This window comes from Moschus berezovskii, chromosome 5 (genome assembly GCF_049115385.1).
Source record: "Moschus berezovskii isolate FMDL1 chromosome 5, NW_MosBer_1.0, whole genome shotgun sequence".
Taxonomy (NCBI): Eukaryota; Metazoa; Chordata; class Mammalia; order Artiodactyla; family Moschidae; genus Moschus; species Moschus berezovskii.
The window spans coordinates 45,387,922-45,414,389 of NC_142464.1; the positions used below are offsets into that span (position 1 = coordinate 45,387,922).

At 34.2% G+C, this 26,468-nt stretch overlaps 1 protein-coding gene across 13 annotated transcripts in view; it reads right to left on the reverse strand.

The window, feature by feature from the left end:
- Positions 1 to 26,468, reverse strand: part of LCORL (ligand dependent nuclear receptor corepressor like) — a 182,532-nt gene that overhangs the window by 9,944 nt on the left and 146,120 nt on the right. For 7 of the 13 annotated variants that reach the window (XM_055434574.2, XM_088836253.1, XM_088836252.1 and 4 more), the window contains 4 exons: positions 23,836 to 23,929; positions 11,006 to 15,816; positions 6,355 to 6,410; positions 3,891 to 3,917 (listed from right to left, as the gene is read on the reverse strand). In XM_055434574.2, the coding sequence (XP_055290549.2) occupies positions 3,891 to 3,917; positions 6,355 to 6,410; positions 11,006 to 15,816; positions 23,836 to 23,929 (4,988 nt within the window). Of the gene's footprint in view, positions 1 to 3,890; positions 3,918 to 6,354; positions 6,411 to 9,082; positions 15,817 to 18,442; positions 22,545 to 23,835; positions 23,930 to 26,468 lie in introns of those variants that run through there. The other 6 variants (XM_055434575.2, XM_055434576.2, XM_088836250.1 and 3 more) reach the window with 6 other exon arrangements.

The following is a 26,468-nucleotide window of genomic DNA, read 5'->3' on the forward strand; positions in this document are numbered from 1 at the left end:
AGGAGAGATAATAAAGCCTTTCTAAGTAAACAATGCAAAGAAATAGAGGAAAACAATAGAATGGGAAAGACTAGAGATCTCTTTAAGAAAATTAGAGATACTAAAGGAACATTTCATGCAAGATGGGCACAATAAAGGACAGAAATGGTATGGACATAACAGAAGCAGAAGATATTAAGAAGAGGTGGCAAGAATATACAGAAGAACTGTACAAAAAAGATCTTCATGATCCAGATAACCACGATGGTGTGATCTCTCACCTGGAGCCAAACATTCTGGAGTGCAAAGTCAACTGGACCTTAGGAAGCATGACTATGAACAAGGCTAGTGGAGGTGATGGAATTCCAGCTGAGCTATTTCAAACCCTAAAAGATGATGCTGTGAAAGTGTTGCACTCAATTGTGCTAGCAAATTTGGAAAACACAGCAGTGGCCACAGGACTGGAAAAGGTCAGTTTTCATTCCAATCCCAAAGAAGGGCAATGCCAAAGAATGCTCAAACTACCGCAAAATTGCACTCATTTCACAAGCTAGTAAAGTAATGCTCAAAATTCTCCAAGCTAGGCTTCAGCAATACATGAACCGTGAACTTCCAGACGTTCAAGCTGGATTTAGAAAACGCAGAGGAACCAGAGATCAAATTGCCAACATCTGCTGGATCATAGAAAAAGCAAGAGAATCCCAGAAAAACATCTGCTTCACTGACTACGCTAAAATTTATGACTGTGTGAATCACAACAAACTGTGGAAAATTCTTAAAGAGATGGAATACCAGACCACCTGACCTGCCTCTTGAGAAACCTGTATGCAGGTCAAGAAGTAACAATTACAACCAGACATGGAACAATAGACTGGTTCCAAATTGGGAAAGGAGTACATCAAGGCTGTATATTGTCACCCTGCTTTTATAACTGCTATGTAGAGTACATCATACGAAATGCCAGGCTGGATGAAGCACAAGCTGGAATCAAGATTGTCAGGAGAAGTATCAATAACCTCAGATATGTAGATGACACTACCCTTATGGCAGAAAGTGAAGAGGAACTAGAGAGCCTCATGATGAAAGTGAAAGAGGAGAGTGAAAAAACTGACTTAAAACTCAATGTTGAAAAAATGAAGATCATGGCATCCGGTCCCATCACTTCATGGCAAATAGATGGGGAAACAATGGAAACAGTGACAGTCTATTTTCTTAGGCTCCAAATTCGCTGCAGATGGTGAAGCAGTCATGAAATTATAAGATGCTTGCTCTTGGGAAGAAAAGCTATGTCCAACCTAGACAGCATTTTAAAAGCAGAGACGTTACTTTGCTGACAAACATTTGTCTAGTCAAAGCTATGGTTTTTCCAGTAGTCATGTATGGCTGTGAGAGTTGGATCATAAAGAAGGCTAAGTGCTGAAGTACTGATGCCTTTGAACTGTGGTGTTGGAGAAGACTCTTGAGAGTCCCTTGGATCACAAGATCAAACCAGTCAATCCTAAAGGAAATCAATCCTGAATATTCATTCTAAGAACTGATGCTGAAGCTCCAATACTTTGGCCACCTTAAGCAAAGAGCCAACGTATTAGAAAAGACCGTGACACTGGGAAAGATTGAAGGCAGGAGGAGAAGGGGATGGCAGATGAGATGGTTGGATGGCATCACTGACTCGATGGACATGGGTTTGAGCAAGCTCTGGGAGATGGTGAAGAATAGGGAAGCCTAGTGTGCTGCACTAGTTTGCAAAGAGTCAGACATGACTCAACAACAACCACCACCACCATCCCATAGGACTGAAGCTCCAATAGCGGAGACACCAGAGAACGGAAGAGAGCTCTCCCCAGAAACAGAGCCCTCCAGATCTTAAACTTTCCAGTCTCCAGAACTGTGAGACAATAAACCTCTATTGTTTAAGTCATGCCATCCATGTTACTTTGCTATGGCAGCCTGAGCAGAGTAACACACTCTTTTTGAGGCTCAGTACTGGTTTTCCTCTGCCTCTTCCTGTCAATTCAAGTCATCCCACTCCACCTGGCTAACGCATGTTGCCATTTCTCAAGTCTGAGTCCCAGGCTTTCCTTTTTTTATACTGTCAGCTCTCATCCATACTCAGTTTCAGTTTTCAATGATATTCCAGCTATCTCAATTTTTCTGAGCACTCAACCTAAAGCAGCTTTACCAAAAATCTCCTTGTATCACCTAATTTCATTAACACAGATTTTACCACTGCCTTGTGTTTTCTGTTTTTCCCCCTCCCAATAAAATACAAGCTTGATGAAAGTATAAATCCCTGTTGGTCTTGCTCAGTATATTATTTTCATCACCTAGCATATTGCAACTGGATAAATATTTGTTAAAAAATTAATCTGGGATATTTTTTTCTGACCATGATGATATAACAAGATGAATCTGCACACTAAATACATGAAATAATGTTTCTAAGATAAAGGATGGCAGAAGTACAGATGACAGTGATTCCTGAAAAAAAGGAAAGAAAAGATGGTAAGTCCTAAAATTTGCTATGGTTTACTGCTTAAGAGAGTTTCCAGACTGCAGTATAGGAGGAACCCAAACAAAGCTTGGGAATCTTCCTGAAAAGGGAAGACAGAGTTTAGATGTAGAGGAGTCCAAGGTGACTAGAATATGTGGAGTACAGGAAAGAGGGGCAGAGACAGCTGGCTCCAGAGCTCCCTGCAAGTCTGCAGATCAATACTGATCAGACATAAATGTTTCCCAAGGCTGTGAAAAAGACCATTGAGAAGGACCAGATGGAAAATACCTAGAGGCCATACGGGACTGGATACAACTGGTGTTGCCACCGAAAAATGAAACGTCCTCCTAGAACCTGGGTAAGTAGAGTCCCCAGATAGGTACTGGTGTTGCCTGACTAGTGGGGTAAAATCAGCCACTGAAAGAACATAAACATGGCTTCTGAGAACCTGTGTGGTCTACCCTTGACTTACTCTTCAATGTTCACCACATGTGACATCATGCTCCTCCTTCTCTCTTTTGACTCAAGACACACCAGTCATGTCTTATCTCTCTAACTCCACGAGGAATACCAAGCCTCATGTTTTTTTCACATTCACTTCTTTCTTCCTGGAAAGTCATTCCTCCCCTCCCCATTCTCTGCCACTTGGCCTAGTTGATGCCTACTCATTCTTCACAGCTCAGCTCAATGGACATTTCCTCAGAGAAGTCTTCCTTTACTTTGCTGACTTGATAAGATCTCCCTATGAGGAATTCTCATAGTACCACCTACAAATTAAGAACTTGTAAGATTTGTATAACTTTTCTCAAATGTCTGCCTCTCCAAACAAAGCTGACCATGAATGGAGTGACATCTGGTTTTGTCCCCCATCATATTCCATATGACTACCATACTGCCTGGAACACAGGAGACAACAATTTTTGAAATAATAAATTAATGGGGTCTATAGATACTGGCTTCTAAAATCTATCGTTCTATACATTTATGTAACATACAAAGAAGCAAACAAATGAATTTTCCAGGTTACCTAGAAATGGAATTGGAGGGGAAAAAAAATGAAGCCAAGGTGTTGCTTAAAATTAACAAAAACAAGGAGGAAAAAACATGGCAGGATGAAATCATTCAGATACCTGCTCTGCCTTGTGTTGTTGTTGTTTGTAATTAAACAATAGGTGAATTCAGTAGACTGTTTATTATGATAATTACAGAATACTCAGCTCACTATAGGAAAAAAGAGGAGAAAAATATGGTAGTCAGGAGGGCTGAACTAAAAATTTTGAATTAGTAAATGAATAGAGAAGATAAAAGCGGAGAAGAGAACACCTGAGGCAGAAATTTAAGGTGTGAAGCACTGAAATAAATCTCTAACAGGTGGTAGCAGCTGGTTAAGGAAGAGAAGGGTGACCCTTGAACCACTTACCTCAGATAGACAAAGCAGGTCTGGAGGCTGCAGGGAGAGAATAAAGATTTACAAAACAGAACAAAAAATGGCATTGATGGCTCCCCCAGCACCACTCTGCTGGACAGACAGGTCTTGTCCCAGGGAGATAAAATAACTACAAGTCAGAAATGTACTGGATTGTGTGGGAAGAGGGAGTGGACAAAAGGGAGGGAGTAGATAGGTTTTGGGACTGAACTGGATATAATAATCTTAATTTACTAAAAACAAAAAAAAGACAATAAATTTTTTTCTAGTCACATCAAAATTCTACCAATAAAAATGGGTCAGCAAACTTTTTCTGCAAAGGGTCAGGATATTTTAGGCTTTGTGGGCTTCAGGATCTCTGTTGCAACTACTCAATTCAGCTTTTGCAGCATAAAACAGCAATAGACAAAACACATAAGTGAATGATTGTGGCAATGTTCCAATAAAACTACTTACAAGGCAGGCTAGGGGCCAGATGCCTCAATTTGGAAAGTTAATCTTGTTTGAAAATAGTGCTGTACTTTATATCTATTAATAGGGTGAATCAACCAAATTATCTTTCTTCAAGTTTTACTAATTATGTTGTCAAACTGAAAAAACAACTTGAAATATTTTTTGCTAAGTTCCCTGAGTTACTTTGTAACTCTAATGTCTAACAATGCCCAGTAGATCAAAAGAAAAAGACACAATATTTGTTGAATAAATGGAATAGTTTTCCGTGAAAGATATGGGGCAATTAGTAAAGCAGAATATTCTGTAACGGTTGACAAAGCAATGAGATATAAGATATGTGAGAGAAATTCTAGGAAAAAAAAGATAAGGAATTACCAAAGTAGTTGTTTCATAATGCAATAATACTATATTAAAACTCTTTAAAATATAACTCTTCTCTTTAGTCAGTTTCTATGAAAATCACAATGATGGGGAAAATATCTAATTGTAAACAATGCATTTTATTAAAGCCTTTTTTATTTCATTAGAATGCTTTAAATTACTGGGTCACAGTTTTAATATTTTTACTGATGGCACTGGCAAGTAACAAGACGGTAATATAAAGTCCATGTAAAAAAGATCAGGTCAATATATTTATTATTTTTTACATTAAAATATGTCTTTTTTATCCAGTTCTGACCAAATTAAGAGTGTGGTTTAATTAAGACCCAAGGAGACTCTGATCTTGTATGTTTTCCTAAACTCATAAGGTTTTTTATGATTTTTAATACAGAGAGGAAAGCCACCTGAACTGACTGCTACTTCCTTTCTTGATTCATTATGAAATAAAATCTATGCAAAAATAAAACTTATAAATCAGACTTATCAAAATGTGATTATTTTGGCCTGAATGTATTTACTAGAGTCATCTTTTCATGGTGAATCTTAGTAAAGCACTTACAATTTAATTATTCTAACAATTTATGTACAAGAGCAAGTCTAGTACATAAATTAACTTATATATTTATAGTCACTGCATTCTTTCTGGTAACATCAAAGTTAAGTACAGAGAAAGCCTAGCAGGAACTATGGAGAGCAGTGTTTCCAAGACTATGTTCTGGGCTTCCCAGGTGGCGCTAGTGGCGCCTGCCAATGCAGGAGATTTAAGAGATACTGGTTTGATCCCTGGGTCAGGAAAATCCCCTCGAGAAGGAAATGGCAACCCATCCCAGTATTCATGCCTAGAGAATCCCACGGACAGACGAACCATGGGGTCACAAAGACTGAAGCAACTTAGCATGCAAACTATGTTCTATGGGACATAAAGTTTGGAGAACATGTTTTAACATACTTGGGGCACTATGATTCAATAAGCACAAGAGAGAGAACTGAGCATTTTGCAATGTTACTGGACTACAGAACACTTTGCACATAGAACATCTTGGTGGACCAGTATTCCTGGAATATAACTTTGGAATGCTTGTGTAGCAAACCAGATTAAAGTGACTGAATCATCTGGAAACATTTTTCTATCAAAATGAAATTTAGAAAATCATCTACTGCTTCATAATTTCCATTAGGTAATATGATGCTGAATGTTACATGAAGTAACTCTAAATTTTATTTTTAACTGTTAAAGGATATTCTGTGCTGAGGTTGCCTCAACCACACAAATCTAAAAGAATATCTTGAGTTAGGACTCAGAAAAATATGGTAAAACGTTCATTAGCAGGACCAGAGAAGGATGCATGGTTAGCTTCAGTTTTAGGTAATTAAAAGAGTATATCATTAATTTCAAATCACCCATCAGTTACATATCTCAGTGAAAACCAGAATTCTGAATGGAAATAGATACATATATATAATCATTTGAGAACAGATGGCAAAACTGGAGAAACTGACAAACTGAACTTTTTTCAGTCATCTCAGAATCCAATTGAAAGTGTAAACCTGAGTTTTGAAATTTTATGGAAAAATTTAACATTTTAGGAAAAATAATATGAGGATAGTAGCTTTAAGTACATACTAGGTTATTCCGGCCTGAAACTTCAGAGGTGTCCAAAGTCCATTTATTATATCCAGCTGTATATCAATTAGGAAAAGGCACACATTTGCTTTAGGAACTCAAACAACACTGACATTAAAGAGGTCTATATTATTATTTTCAATAGTCACACATAATTTTAGACTATTATCACCACAAAAATCATCTCTTACAACTGGTCCTTCACACACCCCATTCTGCCCTCTCTTCTAATCTATATTGTGTGCAGCTATTAGTAAAAGACTTCTTAGAAGTAGTTTGATCACGAAGTTTATCACAATTCAAAGAATATATTCTCAGTTTGATCTCTTTTCCTTCTGTTACACCCAGTGAACACAGTTACTATTAAGTATAATGGCCCATCTTTCTCCCAAGCTTTACATTCTGGCAACTGAGATAAAATCACAAGCTGTTCAATCCTGTTACTTATTGAGCCAGTATTTCAAACACTATCCAGAGTTCAATACTCACCATAAAACTCTTGGATTACCTCTTGATTCATAGAAAATACTCTACTATCCTAAACAATCTCCCCATAAATTATAAACTTATATGCATCCTCCTAAAAATCATTCTCACGATTCTGTTTTCAGCTTCCCAGGTGGCACTAATGGTAAAAGAACCTGCCTGTAATGAGGAGACGTAATTGATGAGGCTTTTATCCCTGGGTGGAGAAGATCCCCTGGAGGAGGGCATGGCAACCCACTCCAGTATTCTCGCCTGGAGAATTCCATGGACAGAGGAGACTGGTGGGCTGTGGTCCATAGTGTCACAGAAGTGGAATTGGCTGAAGCAACTTAGCATGCACACATGCATTCTCATGTCTTAGGAGAGAAAGGACTCTTCTGGCCAAAACCAATCTCTCCAACGATTCTCATGATATCCCACTATCAAGTCAGGGGCTTCACTCCATTTCCCCTACTTGCCACCTCAATTTTCTATTTCAGTCTTTCATTTTCCAGTGGCTTCTTCCTATTGGCATCTAAACATCCTTCAGCTGGGTTTCCTCTCACTACTTCCCTATTTCCTCACCAATCTGCCATTTACATTTTTCTGTGCTAATTTTCATTTCTTTTTCCTGCATTTACTCAATCATAAGAGTTCTGACTCTAAAATAACCTCTTGTGCTACACAGAAGATTTCAAGACCTAACTGACCTCTTATTAACACTTTACACTGTGGTTTTTTCCCTTCTTAAAACTTATTTCCTGTCACCATTCTTTGTTGGCTTTCTTATCATCTCCTGGCTACTTCTCACTAGTCTCCTTTTGCACACATCTTTTCTTTTCGCCATATCTTTGGGGCTCTGAGACCCTATGTTCTTCACATTTTACACTGAACAGTCTCTTCCACTCTCATGGCTTCAATTATTTGCTGGCCCCCAAATCTTTATCTCTAGCTGAGACCTCTCTCCTGAGCAAAAACTTGTAACTAGTTGCATCCTAAATATCTTTTCTTGGATACCCCACTAGATATCTCAAACTTTATATGAACGCCTAGAGTGAATATTACAATCACCTACCCAGATGTCCAAGTCAAAAACCTGATGTTAAACTTCATTCTTCTATTCTCTAAGACTGATTCTACTTCATGGATGTCTCTCAAATATATCTATTCTTCCCCAATACTGACACTATCAGGGCTCCAGATTTTTTTTTTTTTTTTAATTAACTGCTGCTGACCTCACAACTTGTGCTATGCCTCCATCAGTAGCTTTATCTTTTGCCATTTTTTCAACTACCCCCTGCCCCTTCCTAAATTCCTATTTTGTGTCTTAGCTATATGAACTAAGTTAATCAGTGTTCCAGACAACCTTGCTCTCTTCAGTCAACCACATTTTCCCCATGCAATTTGCTTCTGCCTGAAATACTCTCTGGACTTCTAATACTTTGTCATTCTTCAAATTCCAGCTTAGAAGCAAGAATCCTTGCGTAATTCTCTGACCCTGGGTTCAATTTCCCTCTGTGCTCCAATAGTCCATCTCTCTCTCTCCCATCATAGCACTCATCTTTCTACCGGAATTGCCTATTCACTATCCTGCATAAGATGGTAAGCTCCTCGAGAGTACAAAACATGACTTTTACCGTTCTATCCCCTTAAAACATATAATATCGCACTTAAAACACAAAATACACTCTATATTTTGAATAAATAAGCAATATAGATCTTATTTTCTTACTTAGATGGAAAAAAAGCTTTTTGAATCTTCTATCGTGTCTAAGAGCATATTGTAGGCATTCTTATTTGTTAAAACAAGAATACAATAGAATTGCACTTCTTCTTCCTTTCCATGTTTACAGTTGTTGATATAAGCAGTACAAATGTCGTCAAGTATAACTTTTAAAATTTCTGTGTACTAAACTATATCTGGATGGTTAATCTTGAAAAGTTTAAAAACAAGACATTTGTAAGTAAAAGCAAAACTCTTCATCAACAGAAATATTCCATTAGTTCATTATTACATTGCTGAAGGAATTTTCCTAGAAAAGTCCTATTGTTAAAGTATCAAACTTCCAGTCACTATGTATTCAATGAAGAAGAAAAACACATACAAAATAATGAATTTTAGTGTCATTTCCAAAAAGGCAAAAAGAAGTATGGAATATCAAGAATAATGATAAAAAAAAAAACAACACCTTAAGAAACATTTAAAAATCAGATAATATAACAAATATTGCTATAAATACAACTTTATAAAAATAATGTCCTTGTTGATTGAGTGGGAAAAAAAAGAATGTTAACACAAAGAAGGAAAGTTATCAGTAAAAGATAAATTAAACTTTGAGCAGAACAGGAACTATTACTATGAATTTTTAAAATGAGAAAAAGTGAAAAACAACTCCTAATATGATACTAAAGTTTCTTTTAATGTTACAAAATGATTTGAAATTAATTTGAAAAAGTAATAATTAGGCATCTTCCATCTTATTTTTCTAGGGTGATGTCATATTTAGTGAGATGAAGAATCATAATACATTTACATTTATACCTTAGAAAGACACAATGGTTAAGCTGGAAGTAACAAAATACAGTTCTGTTGATAAATGACAATATAAACTATCTTTAGCATGAAATGAGGATGGTGTAAAGAATTAAAAATGAAACATTACACTTTATTCTCCATTCATGGCAATCTTTTAAAAACATGTGAAAGTATTTTTAGGTGAATTATAAGCTCTTTTGAAAAAAACAACTATTAGACTTCTTCCCTCTTTTTTCCTGACATACTATTTGTTGTGTTATTTTTAGTTATCCTTAGGTCAAGGAACAAAGGGCCTTACTTTTTGATTTGATTCATTTTTAATAATGGAGACTCTAATTTGACCATCTTTAAAATTTTAATTATTTATGTTAGTTAAAAATTTTAATCACTGCATGTGAGATATACTGAACTAGGTATTATAAAACTTATTCAGTTAAGTAATTTAATTTTGGGGTTCATAATAATCTTCTAAACTATTAAAACTTCAGTTTAATTACTGCTTTTACGGTTTCAATTTAAGACCTGAAAGTGTTTTTTTAGGTTTTAAAACAGTTTTTAAAAAACCTAACAAAAATTAAGCCATTAATACCTCTTGGGCCACATACAAGACTTCCCTAAAATATACAATGTAATAATGCAACCATATGATAAAATATCCTTAAATATCCAAATGTTACCCAGTAACCCTGCATTCCTTCACTCTTTCATGTCAGGGAAGAAATCAACAAACACTGCCACACTCTTACATATCCTAAATTGTCTAGCACCTATCAAGAAGCAGAATTTGAACTGGTTATGATGGCAACTAGTGTTTACATCCCATTTTTGCTAGGTTCAAGGGGTAACGGTCTCCCTGAGGCACCAATGTCAGGTTAGTATTAACTGAGTAAAGCTCATAATTACTTGCTAAAGTCATTTAAGTTTGCATTCTGAATTTAGCATTACCTTAAAATTACCTGTATATGTGTTTCTCCCTTGGTAGGTGATGTACTATTTCCATAAAGAAATCCTCAACTTTATATCCATGGAATCAATGTCAGATATGAAAAAACTATTTAATAAGTTGTGGACATATTGGAAAAAAAATCTTGACACTTTTAAATAAATAGAATCTAAAAGTGGTTCCCAAAGCAGTATCAAAGGGCCCAACAACTTAATGGTGAATGTGAGATTGATACCCTAGGATTATTACATATGTTATAGTCTTTATCAAGTTAACCATGAGATAGCTTTTACTTTCCAGATGGTCTTAAAGTTACTAATTTATCATTAGACAATAAATATATATTAGCTTGTAGTGTAGTAGTAAATTTTTAGATAGCTACTTGGGCATATTTATTTGTCAAACTGTTCTCTATATTTTATATTAGATCAGATGCAAAATAAGACAGTATTTACATTAATATTTTAGAAGCTTTCTATGTCTCAAGTATACTTTTCTTGAAATCCTGGACACATTTAGATGTGGGGAAGTGCACTGGGACAGTTAGCAGCACCTAATTTCATGAGTTTCATACTAGGTGCCAAGAAATTAGACTGTCCAAATATTTTGGAAATAAAACTAAATCAACGGTTCCTTTTCTATCCATCATTTGATATTTCACTCAAGGCACCTACAATGAAACTAAAATTAAGTAGAGAAAAACTTACCTAGTTGGTATTTTGAATAATAGTTTGCCATTTGTCCACTGTTGCAAGACTGTCGTTTATGTCTTTTTGTTGACATTTCTGTGGTCTTCCATGGTGGTCTTTTTCTTTTGTTCAATTTGCTAAGAACTTCACAATTATCAGAAGGATTCTTGTCATAGTTAACACATTTATTTAATTTACTATTTTCAAGTTGGGCAGGAAATTTATCGCTTGAAGGACTATTTGCTTTAGCATTTTCTATTTCTTTAGATTGATTTTTAAAAGAATTTTGTCTAGCAGACTGGGATCTTAAGGTAAAGCGCTTTGATTCTTCTATGTGAGTTTGATGATTACTTCCACAGTTAACAGATTCAGGAGAGTAAATGATGGTATTTAACTGAAAAGTATTTCTGTGTTCGAGATAGTTGATCTTCCTTAAAAATATTCTACAGTCTTTCAAGGTTTTTGACCTCCAATTATTTGAACATACATTTCCTAGTCTTGGTCCCTTTTCAAAATCTTTTTGGCTGCAGTTTGTTCCATTCTCCTTTGCTTCTGAGTTAAATTTATTCTCTAAACTAGCATGTGTTTTGAAATCAGACATGGCCAACCTCTGTTGCAAAAAGTTATCCCTGATCTCAGGTGGGAAAATAAACTGATTATCTACTGTGTTTTTTCCTTGGAGTGGGACGTCAGCATTTGTTACTCCCTCAGTCTTACTCAAAAGTTGGTTCTGGCAAAAAAATCTTAAGTTCCTCCTTTTAGATATCCAAGCACCTGTCCCATGGCTGTGCAGCTTTCCCTCTCTTCTCCATCTTTCATGATGCAACCTCTTAAACTCAGTTCTTTTTAATCTAGTTAGTGTTAAATTACTTTTCACATTTAAGAGTGGGGAGCTAACCATTTTATGCAGTATATGCAACTTCCCTGCTGACTTTGAAGGCGAAGATAGTGCAAATTTTTTAAAGTGCTTTCTGAAAGGACTGGTATTAAAATCAGAATATTTGGTCCCTAATTTAATTCCTCTGGTGTTTATTACTTCCAAAGGGTTTCGTGCATTTGCTTTTCTAACTAGTGAAAGAGACTGTGTTTCTGTTGTTTGCATAAACCAGGTACAGAGTTCATTCAAATCATACTTTTTCTGAAAAAGCATTTTTACGGGTGAAACCTCAAGTTCTAAAAGACAGGTCTCCAAAGGGCTTGCTATTTTGAAGTTATCATTTTCAATGGCTTCTCTTTTTTTATGAATACAATTTTCAGCTTCATCTCCACTCACAGGCACCCAAGCATTTGTTATTTGTTCAAATCTATTGTTTAATTCCTCTAATAAGGAATCGTTTGAAGTAGAAGCAGTCCACCACCTGAGCAAAGGGTTTGATGAAATTATAGGGTCCAAGGATACTTCAGAAATGGGTATTAATTTATCTTCCAAATGCTTTTTTGTATTCCTTGAATTTCTAGCTCCTGGTGTACCTCTGGAAGCTATTTTAATCGTTGACTGCTTATGTTTGTCCTCCTGACTTTTATCTTTCTGCAAATGGAGCTTATATGACTTATGGAGCAGGGAATTTCTATAAATAAGTGAACTAGAAGATGTCAATGAATGTAAGAAATGCAGAGATGGTTTTCGATCCCTAATAGAATGTCTCAAAGGTATAGCAGCAACCATACTTTTCGATTCATTCTTGAATTTGTCAGCTTCAGTGTGCCTTGTATCCATGATGCACTGGTGATTTTCTTCAGGTAGATTTTTCTGGAATATATTCTCTTGTTCTAAAGGAGGTAAGCAGCTGCTAATACTCACTTCTCTCTCCTGAGGTGAAATTCTATTGATAGTCACAGATATGCCAGAGATTTTCACTTTTGCAGGTCTACCAGGCTTCCTAATTATTGCCAAAGGCTTCTGATTTGGTCGAATAATGTTCTTGGAAGGTTGAGGTATCACAGGCTTGTTCTTGAAAGGTCTAACATATTCAAAGCCAGACCCCAAGATTTCACTTTCAGTAGTCAAACTTGAAATAGCACTTATTCTTTCACCCAAGTCAGTGTCATATTCTCTAATATTTCTGAGACTATTATATTCTGTTGGAAAATCAGTAACATTATTTTTTAAAGGCATACCATTGCTTTTGTTTATATTTCCTTCAGAAACATGCCTTTTAGTTCTTCTTGACCTTCCATAAATAACAGTTACTGTAATACTCTTCTGATATATACCTTCTTTTACTTCTGATATGAGAGACTCTGGGCTTTTCTTTTCAGCACTAATGGACTCATTTTGGCAAATGGCGATGTCTGTTTGGTCAGTTTTAGGTTTCGGTGGTCTTCCAATTGGTCGCTTTATCTGTTTCACAACCTGGGGACCTATTTTTTTAGGTCTACCTGGTTTTCTTTTAAAAGATGAATCAATCGTACCGCTTGAATACTCTTTAGGTAACTCTTGTGGCTTAACATTCTTCATATCATCGGTAAACATTGCAGAGGATTCTGCAGTTTCTTTTGCACAATTAAATTTGTTTAGTTCTTTTTGGAAAGTGTCACTATCATTAAGATTAGAATTTGCAGGGTTAGCATTTGGGATAGTCTCATTTGTTTCTTTTCTATTTTCAGTTACTTGATGAGTTGGTTGCTTTTCAGAAGAAAAATCACGATTTGATTCGGAATTACCGACTGAAGTTAAAGTATATTTGACTCCTTCACTGCTTTTAATCTCAGATAAAAACATGAGTTTGATAGGACTAGAATAGGTGGCAAAAGAAGAGCTTTCAATGGCTTCGTATTTTGTTGGTACATTTTCAACACTGGAAATCAAGCTACTTGTGTTTAAAACAGATGACTTTTTCTGGTTATTAAGTTGTTTGCTATTCAAATCTATTGTAGGTATATGATTGGTTTTAATATTGGTGGATGCTACTATGGATTTTGATAAACTTTTCTCTTGGCATGTCATTCTACTTACAGTTAGAGTCATATTTCTACCAGCAGGTTGATCTTTACCATCAACTTCTATCAATTTCTTGGATGCTTTGTACCCTTCTGATAATGACTGATTATTCCAAGACTTTTTGGCCATATTTATTGTATCTTCCAAACGTTCCACAACAACTTGTAAATTAGAATTCATTGCAATTTTGTTTAAATCTATACTATGTGAGCTTTCAACCTGAATATTTTTTACTTCATCTTTTCCTTTGGTAGAGTCAGAAACTTTTTTGGCCTTAGGGGATTTTTTGAAAACATAATTATTTGTTACATATATAGAATACCACCCTGGAGGTACAATATTTCGTTTGGTTCTGCTCAAAAGTCCAGGGATATCACTTTTCAAAGGAGTTTGAGTATTCTCTAATTTTGGATTCTCTTTATGATTTTGCAAAAACTTTTTCCTAGCCACAGATTTCTCCTGTGATCTCCTTATGCTCATTTTCTCAGGAGAAGCTGTTTTAAAGCTTTCTGAAAATGCATCAAAAGCCAAGTTAGTTTCTAAATTATTTAGAGGTAGTTGCAATGACTGTAATCCATAATCTGGTAAAAATGATGTTTCCACATGATTATTATCTTGCAGGCTTTTAGAATTTTGTAAAGAAGGTCCTTGGCAATGATAGAATTGCTCTTTGTCTGCTGAAAAGAGTTCATCATTGCGCAAAAACTTCCTTGGATTTTTTTCGGTGTATTTTTTTCTCATAAAGTTTTCATCAAGACTAGCAAGTTCTCTTTTTATCTGTAATGACTGCCTTCTGAATATGGGTGAGTCAGGAGAGCTGTGCATTGCAAATAAGGTTTCTTGACGCTTTCGAAATCTTGTCTGAATAATTTTATTTTCTACCTTTTTATCATGTTGACTCAGTAATTCCATAAAACTGTAATCACTGGCCTTTGCATTATGCAAAAGAGAGGTTATTAAATCTCTCAATTTAAAATCATTATCTGTATTGCAATCACTGCTAGATAATTTTATAAGGTTTGTCATATCTATTGTTTCTATTGATTTTAATTTTTCATTAATACGATCCATTAAATCTTGAAAAATTATAGTAGTTTCACCCTTTTCATGATTTGTAGTACAATTATTGCTGTCTTCTAAGAGCAAAGAATCAGAGTTACTGGATTTTTTAGTTTTAGGCATTTTACCTTCATGATCATCTTCATCACTGCTTATTTCTGCTGGTGTCAGAGATGGAGGCTGGTTAATGCTTGTTTCAAGTCTATTATTTTCTAAGGCTGAACACTCTGAGATGACATCTTTCAATTTTTCAAATCCTTCAGCCTGCACAGGTGATAATGGTGGGGGTGAGGGACTTCGAGATCTACAAACATCTTGAAGATTTACTGAAACATCACATGTTTCCCTTGATGAAAGAGGACTCTGAAAGCCTGATTTTGTGGAATGAATGTCTGCTAACAGTCCAGAACAGCACCTGTGAGAATTGTAACTGTTTGCAATTCCTCTATTCACTACCTTCTTAATGTGTTCAATAGTTACAGTTTGGCAAGATAAACAACGTAAATCTTTAATACAGACTGGCAGAGGCACAAAACCAGGGCTTTGTCTTTCATTGTGTAAATACCCTCTTTCTGCCAGCCTATATTCACAACTACAGAACAGACCATCTAAATCATCTTCAATTAGGGGATTCTGAGACTCTGAAGACACAGTATAGGATGAATTACAACAGCAAAGAGAAGCAGCATTCTGCTCTTGGACTAGAAATTTCAACATAGCCAAAACTTGTTCCTGGTGATGTATGCACAAAGATTCCAAAACTTTGCTTAATGCTGATTTTCCTTTTTCCATTTTAGTAGCTTCCTCTGATTTTGCATCAACAGTTGAACTAAAAATAAAAATCAAACAAAAAATGAATTACAGCAAAAATACTAATATCATAAGGAATTTTAATTTTAACAGTGCTTGAAATAGATATTTTGATATTGCTGGACTCCTAATTTCTATGGAGAGCTGTGAAAGTGACATCTTGATTGTTGTTTACCCAAAAATATAATGAAGCACTTATGACAATTTCCTATGACAAAATATGAGTCAAAGCAAAACTCTATGTTTTGTGTAATATAAAGGCTGCTACTGATAGATATGGTTATATTTACAGATTGCTAATGTTTAGTTCTTTGGCTATATTAAGAATATTTAATGGAAAGTACTTCAGGAGTTAAAATTTTTGTAAAGTAGACATTTTATAAGTTATTTGGTAGCTATCAGTCCATATTAGTACAAATGAGATAAGATGTAGGAGAAAATCTTTCTTATCTTTATTTAAAATAGATATTTTCAAGGTAGTGAAAATAAAATTATTAATAAAAAGTTTTGTATAGTCAAAAGGAAAGTTAAGGGATTTAGATTTCATATAAATAATAGGCATTTTAACCTAGTAATAAAATAAAAATTTAAGCTATTTAAAAATGTAATTTATTTTTAATTTATTTTAAATACTAAATTAATTACATCAAAACTAAAGGCATTACTTACCTAATTACTTAATTTCAAATGCTGGAAAATATTCCACTGCAGAAACTAACATAAATCTAATGGAAACTAAAACCCAGGATTACTTAGCAACCAATGTATAAATCTATTAAAAAAAAAATCTTTCTAATCCAATACCAGCAGCAAGAAGAATAAAATATATTAAAAGAATTCTGTTTCAGAAAAGTATCTATTTAAATTAAACATATCACCAAACTCTGTACATGAAAATAGCCTCCCACTTGTGATTTCTTATATTTGTTGTTGTTAGTTACTGGTCTGTATAACTTTTATTTAGGGTTGGAACTGAAATATGCTGACTATAAACTGTGATAGAAGACTGTATTTTGTTTAAATAAAGGGTTGTTATGTTCACCAATATTAAAAATTAAATAATTTTAAAAGTGAAAGTGAAACTGATTTTAAAAAGTTCCTCCCTAAAACTGGTTTAAACTGTTTCACAGATAAGTAGGCAATATGTTATCTACATTTTATAAAGTTTCTGTTGAGTAGCAAAAACATCTAAGCAAATGTTTCAGATTAGATAAAAATTTTTCTAGAAAAAAGATAATTTTACTAGATTCAACCAATATTTCGCTACTAAAACTAGCATGGGATTTAACATGAAGCAGTTATCAGAGAGAAGAGATGAAGTTACAATAAAAATTTTTAAGTCCACTGTCATCTCTAGCCAGATGAAGACAGGACATGACCTCGGTATACCTTCCCTTTGGAAAATAATTTTTTGTAAATTTTTTTATGCTTGGAGTATAAAATGATTGAACTGACTCCAAGTTCACTACTGTGTAACTCAGAAAACATATGTAGAGAGTAAAGGCACAAGTAAATGTTAACTATCAATAAGAGGGTATAAGTGGTATTATATTCTTTCCCAGCAAATTATAAACTATAATTTTCACATAAGCAAAAGAAAACCCCAAAAGTTCTGACAGATCCATTTCCAACACATTTGTTTAAAACTTATGTTATGGCCTATTAAATGTATCTAATGTGACTAAAGAGAGATTTTACATGCTTCACATAAAAATACCTCCCTAAAACCGGTTTAACCTGTTTCACAGATAAGTAGGCAATGTTGTCTCTACATTTTATAAAACTTTGTTGTTTGAGCAGCAGCAAAAACACCAAAGCAAATTTTGCAAATTTAGAAAAAGAGTATCTATTTTTTAAACATTACTATGCTTTTGTAACAGTTCCTGAAATGCTCAAATGATTTTTTCCGTTAGTAGTCTAGAGCAGAACTAAGCAAAATTAATGATTAGTGTTATTTTGAAAATCATTGAAAGATTTTTATAGCTCTCTTTTGACATTCCAAGAAGTCTATAGTTTAAGAACTTCTTATTCAGTTGATTATTGTTAATAGTGGAACTTTGAAAATCTCAACAATATCATAGGGGCCAATAATTTTGATCTAATGTCATATGAAGAACAGCTTTAAAAAGTTACTAATTAGATATTCAGATATTAAGATTTTATACATCTCTCTGAGATATTAGATAACTAAATTCTCAAATTAGAAAATTCCACAATGTGCTTATTCGGCTTCAATTATTTTCATTTCTGTATTTTTTGTATGTTAGAATCTCAAAGAAAAACCAAATGAGTAAATAGTTGAATACACATGAGCCTCTAATCTAGAATTTACTCTCACTTAACTACATAAAGATTCTAAAATTGTATGTTTCACAGCTCCATTGCTTTTCGTGCTAAAATTTTTTCTTCTTCTGTTTGATTTATAAACAAACACATCCTGCTTATTTTTTGGTAAGTTTCTATCCATTTTTCCCATTATAAGCTTTGTTGCTGAGAGTTGTCTTTAGAAAAAGTCAATTTCTATTATTAATAATAAAACTGCTTCCTAGAGTGAATCAAAGAAGCCAGTGTAGTCAAGTTTTTTCTTTTCTTTTCTTTTTTTCTTTTACTGAATGAATGAGTAAATCAATCACACACCAACAGTGTTGTAAATTTAAGTGCAAAAGCATTGAAGTGCTTTACTACAAATTACAACCTAGAAACACGTTAACTGAACAATTAAAATTCATACAATCAGATTTAGATATATAACAACACAAAGTAGAAACAGAATTACAGTACATTTACAACACAAGACAGATACATGAATTCATTAGAAAATATTGTAATAAATAATTCATGAATTATAGTGCAATTGATTTATGCATAAATATAACTAATTGCCTAACAATCAGTTTATATTAACAAAATCTGTCAAAATCAAGGCAGCCACAGAGTTTTACTAAATTACTGCGACAATGAAAATACTGTAATTAAAGAACAAATACAAGTATTTGTACTGTAAACAACTAAAAAAATCAGTCTCACTAAAGTTAGTATACAATTTAATATAAAATTGTCATTAGCTACCAGAAATGGTTTAAACAACTTTACTGAGCAGTAGTTTTCTAAAAACAGAGGCACTGTTTTTTCTTTTCCTTCTTTTTTTTTTTAATATAAAATACTTGAGGAACATTCAAATAAGTAGAAAGCACATAAGGATTGCTTTCACCTTCACTAAAAGTCTGCTGAAACTGGATTTTTCAGAAAATTGTCAATTAACAAGTAGTAACTGGTAACTAAATTTATAAAGTACTTTGAAAGTTAAACATAAAGAACACGTCAATAGAATCACTGGGGAGAAGGGGAACCCATAAATTTCCCTGCCTTTCCTAGTTTGTATAATCAAAAGTTAACTCAATAATTAGAAACATTTTGTTTCTTTTAAAAGTTATGGGTTGATCATTACCTATAAACTATCAAAAAATATTTAATTTACTATTTCTGACCAAAAATAAATAATACGAGTACTAAAATGCTGCAAATTAACTATAATATTACCTATAAAACTACTGATCACTGTGAAGTCAATAGCAAAATGATCCCTGATTTTATGAATCCTGTAAAGTTTTTGGTCAGGTCATCTTTTAAATGATATAAAAGTGTTCTGTAAGTATCCCTTTACTATAAACTTCTCAATCAATTTATTAATGTAAATATAGTGTGAGGAATAAAAAAGCTCAATACAATATAAATATTATGTAATGCATTCAAACCCCCCAATTTTTGCAGGTAAAGTTCTGTATAAAGAGGTCAATAAAATTGTGTTGAAACATTTACTTTAACTTTGTTTTTCAATGGTGGGGGAGGGGAAATATATTAAATAATCCAAGTTCTGGCCCTCACAAAATATGGCTTAATTCTTTAAAAAGTAAGATGACCCTGACATCTGCTGTTTTGCAATCTATTGTGTATAATTTCTTGGGGGAAAAAAAAGAGCAAGAGGATTCATATCCTAGTATGCAAGTAACTTTAATAGCTGAAGAGGGTTCAGTATAGATCTGAGAGACCAAATAACTACTTGGTTGTGTAGTTTCCTACTCTTCAGTTTCTTTAAACATATGTAAGCAGTTTTTAAATGTAATAGCTGAAAATCTCTTTAGTATTATATGTATATGTGATTATTAGATACACACAAACACAAGTGTAAAAACACATGTATTTGACAAGGTGCACTTATTTTTTAAATTCAGCTTTAAGTATTCCTTTTGGACTTAGGAAAACTGGCTTAGTAAAAATGATCAGAACCTGAAGTTTAACAGAGAAAAGGGGCACTCGAAGAATTTTGTATTTATGAAGCAAATCCCCATTCTTTCTATGGAGGCACATGCTTTATAACATTTTACCACTAAAACTGCATACTCCATAAATCCAACATGGATACTCTGAAACACATTTTAAAACTGCTATACAAAATTACTGGTCTTTCTCATGAGTCTAGTAAAAGTTAAAATGCACTGCCCAGCTTCTAACTACCTAATTAGTAGAGAGTTTACATTACTGAAAGTTCAAAACAGCTTCAGTGTTAAATATCTGTAAATCTATTCAAGACCCTGAACAAACTGCAAATTTGGTTATTAGCAAAATGATAATGTATCGCCCACCAAAATGAAATCTGTAATTCATTTTGATAAACTGAAAATGTTTTGAAATGTCACAGCAGCAAATATATTAAAGTTACACTGAGGTTTTTCAATAGTAGGAGTGTGTCACAATCCTTAAAATTTAAAGTAGTCATAACATCAACTAACCAGCACATTTAAACCAAAATTATCATTCTCAAGCTTTTTCTGTGCACATTATAAACATGCTCTAAGTTGCATTCCAACTTTCTTTTCTAACCTTACACATTAGCTTATTTTTCAAATGAAAAACAAAATTAAATTATTTTAATAATTAAATTTAAATTACTTTTTGTTCTTAGTATTCCATCTTACATTAAAGGATTCTATAGCTGCTGGGGTTAACTATGTGTCAGTTTTTTTTTTTAAGTATATACCTTATAAACCCCAACTTCCTGCTAAATCAACTATTAAATGATAAATATTAAATTTCATTATACATATCATTTAAGGTTTTCTATTTCTGATGGATGCACTTGAGTGCATTTCATATTTCATAGAATGCACTGTAGTGTACTAATACTGTATATATTAATTTTTATTAGTGTGGAGATAGCTGTCTGTTTAAACTTTGATTGGTTGTTTCATATACTTACAATAAATGTAAGTATGTTATGCAAAAATGCTTACAAACTAGTAATATCATATTTCCATTAGAAGATGGTTCAACTGAATGGCTGGAGTGGTCTTTCACCAATAAAAATATTTCACTTGACAGTTACTTGTTTTCCCACAATGCTTTATGCTATTGACTACTAAAGAAAACCTGAATCTTTTTCACCTATTTATACAAGGATTAAATACAAACTATCAGAATTAAGTAAGCAACTATATAATTCTGTCCACAGTGAAAACCCTGAATAAAACTTTTTTTCAAAAGGCATGTAAGTGGTTTCTGAACTGTAAAATTTCATGTCTCCTGTCAGAGTGAGCATCTGTAATTCCCACATGTGTGTATATAGACACACAAAAACACACCTGTGCACATACACACGCAAACACACATACACACACTCACGCACATACACACATACAAACGTTTTCCTAACAAGTAATCTACACAGGCTTGCTGCTGTTTTTGCAGCTGCCAGTCCCTGAATCTGTCATATTATATAACCCAGTGTCTGGTAATCGGAGTTTCTTCTTCGGAGGAGTCTTCAGTGTTCCAGATCTTTCTTTTACCTTGTATTCTAAAGTGCTGTGAGGTACCCCATAAATTCCTTGTGCTTTGGAAACACTCATTTTTCCGCTCATTACCATTGCAATAGCCTCTTCCATTATTTCATGATCATATTGCCGATAACGGCCACGTTTTTTCCTGGGCTGCTTATTATCTTTTCGATCCAATCCATCTTCAGTATTTTCAGAGGTTCCATCAACTGTTCCATTTTTAGAATTAAGACACAAAGGAGAGAGGTCCCCATGTAGAAAATAAGAGTCAACACTTGAGTGAGTTACAGGCCCAGAACATTCTATTTTGTTCTGTTTAGGGAGTATATTTTTCAGTTTTTGGAGGGCTGATCCTTCAAGGACTGGAGAGGTTTTGGAAACTTGATACATAACATCCAGCAGACCAGGACCATCAGGTTGTGGTTTTGAAATAGAACTTACTCGTAGCTGAGGAATTTTTAACTGTACAGTAGGATGTGTTTCATATTGTAGGCTTTCATTTTTTTCTTTAAATTGAGTAACCATTTTCTGTAGAGTTAACTGATGGAGGTAACTGGAAGCTGTTGGGAATTTTAATTCTGAGGTTTCAAGTAGATTGAGTTTACTTTTTTCTGTGCGCTCTGCTTGAGCTCTTGCCCACAAGGCTACTTTTTGCAGCACTGCACAAGTTTCTTTACTGTCTTTATATGAGTAACTATCATTGAAATCTCGAGTTTTGTTTTTAAAAGATGCAGGCTTCCCTGCTGGTAAGGCTTCTAAGTGGAGAAGTAAAGTTTTTTGAGGTATGCCATAAAGTATGCCTGCTTTATTTATGTCCAGTGCTCCAGACTGAATGTCTTTCAAAGCTTTTGAGAGCAAACCATCTGCAAACTCAGCACTTCTTTCCACATAGTCCTCTCTGTTTCTGTGTAGTCTCCTGGATGGATGGAATGAAACGATGGTAAACTGATGCATGAGAGACTCTCACACAGCTATGGAAGGGGAGGGTCCACTCCTTTATTATACTCCTTGCTTAGGTAACATCACTTTTTAAGTCTGTGAGATGTAGTAGTTACTCCTTATCAAAGCAAACGTTACAGTCCTCGTAGGACAATGTGTCAATCATACGGTGGCCTCAACAGGCAGACCTTCCAAGAACATAAAATCCTAACTCAGTATTTGTAAAAATATTCTCATGATGTTGCTATTCCTCTGACAGATGCTTGTAGAGCAACACTTATAATTTTTTTACAATTAGAGTTCCATTATATAAAATACCCAAATCCTAAAGGAGTTTTTGTTAGTAGAAACGTGACGTTACCACTAAACAAGTAATAAAAGAGTCAACCCCTTTAAAGGAAATTTGTAGCAGTAAGAATATTTCCAAACACAACACCCCATATTTTTCTCTAAATAAAAACTTAAAATTTGAAACAAGTAGATATATTATATTGGGTAAAATACTTTTAGATTTTATACATGTTATTTCTATTTTGAATGTATCGTTATAACTTTCAAAGTTTTTTTAACAGAAAGTTCTTTATACCTTATGACTCAAAAAGCTATTACAGCCTTAGTTGAAACAAATTACACTCTGTACCTGAGATTTAAATGTTACTAGAAAGCTTCCTATGCAAATTGTTAATGGAAGATGCAAAAGTTACCCCACCCCCCCAAATTCCAAAAATCCAACAGAACAGCACTTCACTATTAATGATTTAATTAATTAAACAGCTTTCAAAGCATGAAAGGACTTTCTGTGGTGATTACTAGATACATTAAGTCTGCCACCACACCTAAAACACAATGAAAAAACTCTAAGCACTGTAAGTTAGTTATAAGAATTAGTAAGTATAATACTTTTAAAACTAGTTGATTGTTTAAAAAATTAAATACTGAAATTACATATTTTCCTTAAAACTGCCTCCTAAATACTGAATTTAAAATTCTCTACTCGTCCTGCTTCTTAGTTTGTATTCTATGATTAAGTTGGTAGTTCATTTTAGTAACATGAACTAAAGTTTGGTGATTGTTCTGATAACTTTTCTTTAACAGAAAGAATAAAAAAGAAAAGAGAAAGGACAAATGAAAGGTATGAAAGACACACACTTATGAGTGACAAAAATTCTGGAAGAAAACTATATATGTCAGTCTATTCAGAGTAGTATGAAGAATTCTCTGCATAATTTTATATTAATATTAAATTATATTTCCTAGATATTGCTTACCCAGCCACTGAATTTTCAGAAGAAGGATCACATATGGATGACTCTTCACATTTTATGCTGGTTTTCTTTGTAGAGAGATCTAACACTCCATCCCCTATAATTTTTGCAAGAGAAAAAACTTTATATTTGTGACAGATAGGTAATCCTTACATCATAACATTTCATATTTGATGATCTACTAATTAATGACCTAAAAATTAACACTGGTATTTGATATGTGGCCATTACCAACTCATCTTGTGGTTTTAGCAACAGAACATGACTGGGAAGGCACTACATAGGAAAAAAGAACAGAGGAAGAGCTGGCATTGCCGTGATATGAAGAAATTAGATAAAAATTGTTTAAAATCCACCCTTGTTCACCTTTCTCTTCTGCAGTGAAGAGTCAATTGACTGCTTATTCAATAAAAAACATGACTGTTTTCTATTCAAGGCTGCCTAGATGATGCTTTGGGAAAGCGAGAATAATGTATGTTTAACAAAACCGAGAGCATAGAAAATATGAGGATGAATAAGAGAACGATAATTAGCATTTACTATGAGTATTAATATGTGGAAAACATACTTTAGGTAATATGACTCTACGCTCAACCAATGTATTTTTCAGAGGTTACAGTATAAAATTTTACTGTTTTAAATAACTGAAATGTATAACAGTTGAATCACTGACTATGTAACATATTGTGGTTACATCTGTGATTAGATGGTGACACAATAAAATAACATTTTAGGAAAAAGTAGCTTGTCAGAATGGAGAAGGAAATGGCAACCCACTCCAGTGTTCTTGCCTGGAGAATCCTGGGGATGGCGGAGCCTGGTGGGCTTCCGTCTATGGGGTCACACAGAGTTGGACACGACTGAAGTGACTTAGCAGCAGCAGCTTGTTAGAAAACAACTGCCTATGTATTTCTTACTACAATGTAGTATAATACTGAATTTACATAGACATAACTTCAAGTGACTCAGATATGTTGTTAATCTGATAAACTTCAAAATCAAGAATAAAAATAAACTGAATTTAAAATATAGCAATACATATGGTGAATATGTTTTTACTGATACTGAAAAAATTGAAAAAGCTGTAAGAAATCATTTTAAGAAAAATCGATGTTTTAAAAATTATACCAAAAAATTCAACTAGGTTTAAAAATAATTCAATTATGTGTAAAGCACTGTTGGAATTTGGAAAGCAGTCATTAAAAATTCATAAAGTATCTCCTCATGGTTCTTAACAATCTAGTTAGATAATTCATACACCACCACCACCACCATAACCATATTTCAGGCTGATGATATGTGCTACTTAGGAAAAATAAAGTAGAGTAAGCTGATAAAAGTAATGAGAGTAGGCCTAAGATAGCTGTTGTTTTATTGAGTATTATCAATTCAGGCCTCTTTTGACTCGAACACAGTCCTGAAAAAAGTGAAGGTAACAACCAAGCAGATTATCTGGGGGAAAGCTTATAGAAGGATCAGTTTGTGCAAAGGCTATGATATGGAATCATATGTGGAATATGAGGAATAGCAAAGAGGCCAGGGTGAGTGCGATGGAGTAAGCCAGACTGCGTGAGCTAAGATCAGAAACCAGGCGGATCATATAGGGCTTTGTAGACAATGGCAAGAACTTTAAATTTTATTTTGAAAGACACAATAAGCCACTGGAGGATTCGAAACATAAGACTGACAATTTTTTTAAAGGATTAATCTGCTGTGGGGGGAACAGAGAAACCTGTTGGGAAATTGCTATGCTATTTCTCACCTTTGGGCTTTCACACTTTCAATTAGTTTCCTCTGCCAATTAGTCTCCTAATCCTTTCCTCCTTCTATCCTCACATTCATCCTGTACGTGCGGGCTAAGCTGCTTTAGTCGTGGCCAACTCTGTGCGACCCTATAGACTGCAGCCCACCAGGTTCTTCTGTCCGTGGGATTCTACAGGCAAGAATTCTGGAGTTGGGTTGCCATTTCCTTCTCCAGGAAGGATCAAACCAGATCTTCCTGACCCAAGATCAAACCAGGTCTCTTACATTGGCGGGTAAGTTTTTTTTTTAATCACTAGTGCCACCTGGGAAGCACCAAATCTTACTCATCATTCAAGACACAACTTGAACTTTGTTCTCATTATTGTAGGTTTCTATACTTGCCACACTTACTTATTTAGCAGTTAGAAAGCCATAATCTAGTTGTTTATTTACTTACTAGTGTTAGCCACCAGACAATATGCTACATGAAGGCAGAAAATATGTCTATTTACTGATGTAGCCCCATTCCCTACCACAGTGGCTGATACACAGTAGGTATTCGGTTAGGTATTTGCTGAAAAGAATTTAGAAGTAGAAATTCAGTTATTGCGAGGTTACAAAGCCTAGATTGAAAGGATAAAAAGACTGGGCAGACAAGTATATGGTACATACTACCTTAAAAATTATTAAATGAAGTATCTTTTGATCTCTTTACCTAATAAATGCCCCAGTTTATCCATTCAGCTCAATCTTATGCTTAGTCAACAACTCATCTCAATGCTCACACTTCCTGAGCAATCAGTGAAGTCGCTCAGTCGTGTCTGACTCTTTGCGACCCCATGGACTGTAGCCCACCAGGCTCCTCTGTCCATGGGATTCTCCAGGCAAGAATA